Genomic DNA, 9,796 nt, shown 5'->3' with positions numbered 1-9,796 from the left:
ACCAAAATAAAATGAAAAAAAGGAAAAACTGGCGTTGCAAGAGGATTTCCAATTAGCTTAGCTATTTTCATGAGCGATTAATCATACAAACACGTTCGCAAGATCGTTTTCTATCGAATGAATGATGAGATCTCGATCTTTGCCGGAAGTTTCTTCGCGAATAGAACAAGAAAATAACAAGAAATAAATAGAGGGGGAGAGAATACAAACAGGAGAGAAAGACAGAGAAACCTTTTGTGATCGGGTTGTAAATATTAAATATTATTATTAATAATAATTATTATTATAATACCTGCAGCTGAGATTGGATGTTACTCTTAAGAATATTCCTCGCTCGTTATTTATTATTTTTTTTTTTTTTTTTTTTTTTTTTTTTTTAATTTAAATACTACCGAATGAAAATGAAACTAGCGAAAGGATTTACTTTCGGTAGTTTATTATATCCTACTACTAAAAGTGAGAGTTGACATAAAATGGACATTACAAATTGTCTTATTATTATATTTTATTGTTACTATATTACTTCGAGATAACTACTCAGATTTATCTTATTATATCAATTTTTAAATCTTGTTACCTGATTGCGGCAGTGAGGATTAACGATCCTTTTAATATTCGCCTCTAAATAATCACAATCACTGTTTATTTCTGCACGTAAATAGTCAATTAATTACAAACCATTTTAAAAAATTTAATTATTCAATTAAACTCTGGTGAAAATAATTGAAATACAGGCTAGGCGAACTTTGTGACCTCTCTATTAATTCACAAGATGACTTTTAATGGTTTACTTCTTGTTATGAAACTGAAAATTAAGTTAGCCGATATTTAAAAATTTTTAGAATTTTTTTTGACTGAAAAAATTATTAGAAAAAATTTAAATTGTAATAAACTTGAAAAATAATGCGTAAAATTAAAAAAAAATATTTTTTTGTTCTAATTTAATTATTAAAGAAAAATCTAAAAATAAAAAAGGTCGGATAACTTACGTAAATTAAATTATCTGAAATTTAAAAATTTTTAGAAATTTTTTTTTACTGAAAAAATGATTACAAAACAATAAAAAAAAAATTTCAATTGTAAAATAATCATGTAGAAATAAAAAAAATTAAACATGGAATTTTTTAAATATAATTTTTTAGAGTTAATTAAATTGTTAAAATAAAATAAAAAAATTTGTAAAATGACAGCTAAATTTATCGTCACAAAAAATTCTAAAATTTGACAGCTGTCGGCTAAATTTCACTATCATCTTCTCGTTGACTACCGCAACACTCGGTTTTTCATCCTTGTGCGGGTAATTCATTTGCATACGTCATTTAGTCGGCGTTTTACCGATACTTCCTAACAGGTAACGGGAAAAAAAAAAAAAAATACTAAACATCCAGAGAAATTCGTCACGGGGAAGTGCTCGCAAGATTTAAAAGTCATTCCTGGACTTTGCTAACTAAGCCAATTCTACGGACGTGGGTTTTATTTACTATTACAGTGCGATTTATAAAACTGCGATAATTTTAAAAATATTATACACTGGACGTTTCAGTTCGACCTGTCAACTTTCGTATCGTTTTCTATTATGACAACCCGGCTATTAATTTATTTTATATTTTACTAGCCATAATCGACTCGATTTTTTATTAATTTTTTTTTGCATTGTACGCGTGGCTTAGATTTCCGGTGATAACCCGTAAGTGTTCTGATTGTAATTAAAGATATATATATTTGTATGTTATGTAACAATTTTTTGTTGAGTGAGTCAGCGGTGAAAATTTAGATTTTTAATCTGATAATATTTAATTTTGTATTGTTTGAAGTATAAAGAGTGATTCTGATATATTATATAAATTAATTAAAAATTAAATTGGAAATAGACGACTCATAGTTGTTATTGAATGTTTGTAGTCACGATATATCTTTTGAAAGATGTAATGAATAGAGTTAATTTATTTAGTGCTGCAGTGTTTAATTTTTTTTCAAACATTTTTTAAAATCTTACGAAATGTCAATATTTATTTTTTTTATTTTTGTTGTATTAGTTAGTTAGATTTTAATAAATAAAACTATTGACAGCGATTTATTTTCTTCTCCGAGTTCTAAAGTACTACATGGATTATGTGTAATTTTTTGTACTCTTATGCAAACTGTCGATAAGACAAAACAAAAGATATATTATTTACATTTTGTATTATTTCGTTACTATTATTAGGTCATATATTGATTTATATAACATTATGTTTCTTTTATAAATTAAATAATAAATAAACTCGGCAGTTTCTGAACCGTGGGATTTAATTTTTTTAAGTTAATATATTTTTAAAATTTATTTAAACTTATTAGTTTTGTAAATTTATGATTTTAAGATTGTGGGATGAAGAAAAATAATTGTAACATTTCATTTGCGCATTGATGTAAATAGATAAAATAACGAGCGGGGTAAGCGGTAAAAGTAATGATTCGCGACTTATTAACTGCTGCATTGACTATTTTATTATTATATTAATATTATTATGTTGTGTGAATATGTAAGAATGAGAATTGCTATTCATGCCGGAAAATAGTCTCGAATTTTTTTACACTGATAGATTATTAATTTTACATTATATAAACTAATATTTTTAATATTGATATTTTATGTAACTAAATATTTTAATTTAACTAAAAATAAAAATTTTGCAATTAAAAAGAAAAATTTTTTTCCAAGTCCAAAAAAATTTTTGGTTTGAAGAAAAAATTTTTTTTACATTTATGCACGTTTCATACAAAAATAAGTAATTCCCGAAAAAAAAATTTTTTTTTACGTCTGAAAAGAACAAGATGATACTGGATATCATCCCAGATTATACTGAGTGAAAAAAAGAGTATTTTTAAAAGTAGTTTTTAGTCAATATGAGTTATTGCTAGATAACTAACAGGTTCCAATAAATGTTTCAGCCGTAAAATTTTAAGTATGAAACTTAAAAACAGCAAAAAATAATGTAAACTATTTTTTATAAATTATCTTCAAGTCAATAACACTTATACTTTCATTTTATGGAACACTCAATCATTTTTTGAAGCTTTTTCTTGATAATTTAGAGCAATTTATCTTAACAACTCGCTCCGCATAAATTATTGCTCTTAAAAAATTTTTCACACCATAAAAATATTTTCCTTTAAAATTACATCTCAGTACTTTAATAATAATAATTTTTAATTCAAATTTGACTCCTCCGTAATTTTTTTAAAAATAATATCAATTCAATCAAAAATTCTAAAAAATGATCTGAGCAATAAAATTAGCGATTTAATTATTAAATATTAAAATTTATGAACCGGATTAGCTTTTTAATGTGAAATCAATTTAAAATAGGGATAATCGTCAGTCGATAAAATTATAACTCAAGGCTTGAATCCACATTGGGATTCACCGGGAGAAAAAAGTTTAAAAAGAGATAAAAACCTCACCCCTAATCGCTTCTCTGTTAAAAAATAATATATTAGCAATCAAAGGATTAGCGTTTGAGTTTAAGTGAGAATAAAAGCACGTTGACCTTGTCACACGCACACGAACAAAAATACTTAACACGTAGAGTATTTTAATGCACACAGTTCATTCTTACAATCGGCCTCGACTTTTATTGCTCAGAGCGTCGTCTCTTTACTTGACAATACGCTCATTCGCGTATAGTTCTCTGAACTCAAATGTATTATACATAACAACAATAATAATAATAATAATAATAGTAAATATTATTGGCGCCGTGTTATCGTAATCGTATGAGATGACTTCCCGGTAGCGAGTGCTCAGAGTGTTGGTTGTCTCAAAACCAAGAACGAAGAGAAGAATTGAACAAGAAGGACATTACGTTCCCAGAATATTATGCACTTTCATTTCTTTTGAGTCATTCAAGATTAACATTATTCATCTGTGGCTATATCCAGGTTGTTAGTATTATTATTGTTATTCCAACATTAATAATCATCCGTTCTTTTCTAAAAAAAAAAAAAATTAAAAATAATTTATTAAAGAATTGGTAAAATAAATAATTTATTTAGATGGTTGATGAAGCCCCGGTGGTTGCTGTCAATGTGATAAATAGATAATCGATTAGTGTGTGAGAAAATAGACAGCGAAATTTATAAAATGATAACTTCCGGCTGCACTGGGATAAAACGTGTCTATCAAGTTAATATATAACCGGAGTGTAATATTAATAACGCAATATATTAAATAGTTGTTGTAAGATATAAATATATATAAATTTATAAAGATATATAACGACTTAAAGAAACTGAAAGAGAATGAGAGTGATGAGGGACAAGATTCCCGTAAATAATATATATAAATTACCGACACTTGCTTTCAGTTTGCTTATTAATTGGTTATAACTACGTTGAAAAGCAATGTCTATCAGAGAAGAGCCAACAGTGTATTGAGTGGGCGTAAGAGTTTATTTAACAGGAGAATTTCTTCTGGCTAATCACTCCATTCATCCATCATACCTTTATATTTATGTTATTATGTTATACTGGTCTATTGAAGAAGACAACTACTAATGTAATCCAAGAGTCTCTGCTCAGTACCCAGCCTAAAACAAAGATGTTATGTTTCATTAATATTATACGCTACAATAAAATTATTATTATCATTATTTTTCATACTCTGAGACACTGCCAGTGGAGAGAAAGCTGATTAAAATTTCCAGTTACTTAATGGCCCTATTATAGGACTTTAATTGTCGTCATTACCTTTATCAGAACGGCTGAAATATATTTATCTTTCATTTTAATGGAGATTTTATATTAATAGAACATAGAAAAGGATGTTAATTCTTGTTGCTTACCTTGAGGACTCCTTAAACTTAAAAGGATACCTATACTGGATTCAAGTGTTATTCTACGGTGTCAATAATTATTTTAAACAACTTTGCTGATAAGATTAATTATATCTTTAAACACAAATTTAAATTACTTTTATCAAAATTATTTTTTTTTTAAAGCATACCTATTAAAATAATTCAACCAAGTGTTTATTGGAGTGTAAATCCAACCCGTTTTACGACATAGAACTACAGCGAACTATAAAAAGTAATTGTGAGTTTAGCAAACTAAAATTTATAAAAAATCCACCGGTAGATTTTTTAATTTTTGTAAATGTATATTTTTTTTATTATCAAATTTTCGTTTTTTCTTTTTATAAAAATTTATTAATGCCTGCTAGATTTATAATCATAAAATCAGAAAAATTTTTAGAATTTTTTTTATTAAAAAAAATTTTTTTTTAATTTCATTTGTAAAAAATTTGAAAAACTGTAATTCCAATAAAAAAATTCTTTAGTTTTAATTTAATTAATAAAACAAAATCAAAAATTAAAAAATTTTTTATTTTTTGAATCAATTAAAAATTATAAGTAAAAAAAATTTGTAAAAATTTTTAGATGTCAGCTAATTAAATGATGATAAAATAAAAAATATAAATATTTTATTACCTCAAAAAACAAAACAAAAAAATAATTTTAAAACACTTTATTTTCTTAAAAAAATAACAAATCAACCCTATAAAAAAAAATCAATTAATCGAATCGAGTTCGTCCAAGAAAGTGCGACATTTTTGTTTAAGAACTTTGACAGCTTGAAGAAACAAAACTGCAGGTTCGACAGCACCAATGGACTCAACATTAAATATAAAATGATCGGGAATACGTTCAAGCTTGACACAATTTTTCAATGACTCGTGCCGGAAGACGTTTCTCGAGCAGCTGTCGTACCGTGGATCTGCGACTCGTGCTTCCTTTTCACCTCTTTTTTCGTTTTCCACGAGTTCAATGACCCCAGGACTGAAGCTCTTTTGAAGGAGTTTAGCATCGGGTCCAAAGACGCGCCTTTTGAGGGTGATAGCCGGCATCAGACGGTAGCTGGCAGTCGCGACAGGCGAGAACTTCGCGTGGTCCTTTCCAATTCCCTTAACAGCGTAGAGTATCGCATCGATTTCCTGCCCGGGAACCATCTTGGCGATTAGAATGTCATCCTCCAGCATCCCGAACAATTCCTCGCCATTCGGGTACAATTCTGACTGCCTTTGGAGAGGTACCCACTTGATGTCGCTGCTGTAGATTCTGCTGTTGCGGTAAATGTCCTTAGGAAGTCGCGAGTCTTTTGGCGCGTTAGGATTCTTTGAGCAAATTACCTTTAATTCGTACTTGAGAGTCGTTCCGTCGTTCATCTCAGCTTCGTCATTGAGTTTTTCATCAGCTGTGCAATACTCGAACAGCGAGGGGTCGGCTTTCAGCGGTAACAGGCCCAACCTGTGAGCTAACACCTCATCCTGGAGCAGACTGGTGTTCATCATTATGTGGACCTTCTCGATGGCCATCGACGGCACCTCACTCAGCAAAATTCGACGGAATGCATTCGCCAATGCTGCTGTACAGCCAATCATGTCGAACTCTAGTTCCCGTTTATCATCCGACTGTTTCACTATATTCACTTTTAAGATTTTACGGAATCTATTTATGTCCCATTTGTTGAACTGCAAATTTGAATATTCAGCAACATTTGGAACTCCGTATTCTTCCATTGATACTCTTGGGACTTTCTCCATTTTTTTAATTCACCTATTTTTTTTTAAATTCATTTGTTAGGTTATATTATTGTTTTTAATTTAAAAAATATTAATAGTTATTTTAGTACTCACCTTTTTTTCAAGATTTTTTTTTTTTTTTTTTTTTATTTAAAATCGTTTAATAGTTAACAATTTTTATTTAGTATTTTAAAATAAATTAAAACCGAAATTATTGACGGCACAGAACACTAGCACATGTTATTAGGTTTTATTATTGTAATCATTTCAGCCAGTGCGCAGCTCCCGATTCTAACGGAGGCTAATGCGCATGCGCGAGTATTCAAGTTAACTAACTGGCCAATCAGAGTTTTTTAATTTTCATAGAAACAAGCGTTGTTGAGATTGATTAATTATTTATATATATATATATATATTTTTTTTTTTTTTAGTATAAACATTATATTAAATTAATGAAATATAAATTTTATAAATAAATAAACAATGACATTTAAAAATTTTTAAAATAAGAATATGTGTTCTAGAAACATGAATTTCAGGTAATTTTTTCAAGTAAAAAAGGTAAAAAAAGGCATTTAATATTTTTATTATTCAAATTTTATAAATTATTTATTAACATTATAAGAATACGGAAAAAAATAAAAAAGATTAAAAATATACCACTGAAGTTAACAGATATTAAAAATTTTATAGCAATTAAATTATTAAAAAAAAATTTAATTAAAAAGTTTTACATGTGAAAATTAATAAAAATTACAAGTGAAAATTTTTAAAAGCATTTTTTTATTGTAATTAATTTGTTAAAAAAATTTTTAAAATTGACAACTAACTGCTAACTTCAGTATTATTTAAAAATTCATTAAATTACCCTCTTAAGTAGAAAAAAATGAATTTTATTAATTTATAAAATAAAAAAAATTAATAAAATAAAATCTGAAATAAAAAACAAAATTATTTCAAGAGTAACATTAAATTTCCATTAAAAATAACTTAATGACTTGGTTATTTTATTGTAGGCAATAAAAATCGTTATTTGAACATTTCTATAACACATGAGACTTAATTGCTATTAGCTGATAAATTTGTAATTACGATTAAAATGATGAAATAAAGTTTATTAAAGATCCTAACAAATGACTGTTTTCAAATAATAAATAACACTTTTATTTTTATTTTTGTTAATTTGTTGAATATTTAAATGAAAGTGTTGTTTGACTAATTTAAATCATTAATATTATCAAGTTCATTATAATAAATGAGATCGGCAGAAAGATATAATCATGAATGAAGAAGTCGAATAAGCAGTTGGCGGGTGAAGCAGAGTATTTTATCCCTATCTTCAACTTCACTTGAATCTGCATGACTGTATAAGTAATACAAACTACCAGTTACCCGTTTACTTGGAGAACATTTATTTATTCCTTTACTTCATTTCTCTTTTACGTTTAAAGTGGCTGAAGGGAACGTTTTCTTCAAGTAACTTCTTCGGTAACTTCTTCTCTTACACCAAGATGAATATTAAAATAAACGTGTATATACTTGTACAGTGTATATGGAAGTTATAATTTTTTCCACTGTTTATCTTTATTATACGTTTGTGGTTTTTTATCTTCGAGTGGATATATATATATATATATATATATATATATATATATATATATATATATATATAAATATATAAATATATAAATGTATAAATGTATAAATGTATAAATGTATAAATGTATAATACAGCGTTAATGGTATTTAGGCTTGGGATAATTCACTGACGCGCGTTTATTAATGCCACTGATGCAGTGAGAAGCTAATGTAATGTAAGAGAGACCCGCAGTGCGCTTGCATACCTCATTAAATTACGGTACCCAATGCACCTACGTGTTGCAAAGGTCGAATGTGTACATATAAGAAGAAGATGAGGATGAATATAGAAGATAGATATTATAAGAGAGTAGGAGAACAACCAAAGAAGAAAAGACCACTGGAAGAGTATAGAGAAGAGTAGAGGGCCAACAACTAACAACTCCAAGGGTCAACCAGTCGATGGACGTTTCTAATTTTAATAATAAATATATTTTATATTTATATTTATAAATTTATAAATAAGAGCTTTACGTAAATTAGGGCCCATATTTTCTTAGCTAACAAATTTATTTCTTAAATAAAAATAAACAAAATTCTCATTTATTTTTTTATTTGATAAATTAACGTCTTTAGTCATAATTTTTAATATTTATAGCTCTTTTTTTTTTTTTTTTATCAAAGATTTATTTCGCTTCAAAATTAAAAATCATTTTTCTTTTTCTTGATAATACTTGGAAATTTTGATTATATTTAAAGTTTTTTTTTAACTAAAAATTACCGTAAGAAAAATTTTTATTTATTCAGCTAAAAAATAAAATTGTTTGAAATTTTCTAAAAAATTTATTTTAACAAAAAAAAAAAAAAATGATCATGACTCGAATTTACTTTTCTGAATATCAAGTGACAAAATGATTGCGTAAAAACATTTCATATTTAATATATATATATATATATATATAGGGTAGAAATCGGAGAAAAATGAATTGAAATGGAATTTCTTAAGCGAAAAAATAACCGCATGTTTTATGTATGTTAATGTATGAAATGCATGAAAAAAAAGAGGAAAATATATAGACGTGACAGGAGGATGAAAAAGAATAAAGGTCGGTATTGCCTGGACAAGCATACAAGGATACAAACATACAAGTAGACTCTGCCGGCTGTCGGCTGGCGGTTCCGCAATAAGACCCGGGAAATACGTTCCACCCACTTGGGATCTCAGATCTGTGAAGTTGTTTTTTTTATTAAAGTTGCGTCTCTTTTTCACCTCATCGAGTCCCCACTAGAAGACACATATAAGTATCGTTATTCTTATTCTTTCTCGTGAAAGTCCTCTAAATATATATAGAGAGTGGAGGCAGATGCCAACCGGGTTATAAAAGTGGCAAATTCTCCTGGTTGTACTTATTCCTTAACGCCTTGTACTTACGCCTTATTCCTTAGCTCTTTTATGCTCAACTGAGGAACTGACCAACTGAGAATGTAAATAAAAGTAACTTACCGAGAATGAAACACGCTTAAATAACAAACAAATAAAATAAAATAAATTATCCTCACAACTTTTATTTCTCCTTTTATTTGATCGGTGCGGGTCTCTTCCTCTATTGAAAAACTTGCGTAACCGTTCTCTTACTCTTGACTCTGTGCAGTACCAAG

General features: G+C 27.7%; 1 protein-coding gene across 1 annotated transcript; it reads right to left on the bottom strand.

Annotated features, from left to right (window-relative positions):
- Positions 1 to 5,490: 5,490 nt before the first annotated feature.
- Positions 5,491 to 6,789, bottom strand: Polr1c (RNA polymerase I and III subunit C). Its single transcript, XM_074237466.1, has 2 exons — positions 6,674 to 6,789; positions 5,491 to 6,593 (listed from the first exon to the last, which is right to left on the bottom strand). Exon 2 carries the CDS (start codon positions 6,578 to 6,580, stop codon positions 5,549 to 5,551), a length of 1,032 nt encoding a protein of 343 aa, XP_074093567.1. The 5' UTR covers positions 6,581 to 6,593; positions 6,674 to 6,789; the 3' UTR covers positions 5,491 to 5,548.
- Positions 6,790 to 9,796: the final 3,007 nt, after the last annotated feature.

The sequence above is a fragment of the Cotesia typhae genome, unplaced genomic scaffold (genome assembly GCF_013202065.1).
Source record: "Cotesia typhae breed Kobodo isofemale line unplaced genomic scaffold, CoteBio_Ctyphae contig_22, whole genome shotgun sequence".
Classification (NCBI taxonomy): domain Eukaryota; kingdom Metazoa; phylum Arthropoda; class Insecta; order Hymenoptera; family Braconidae; genus Cotesia; species Cotesia typhae.
This window is presented reverse-complemented; position numbering and strand designations above follow the sequence as displayed.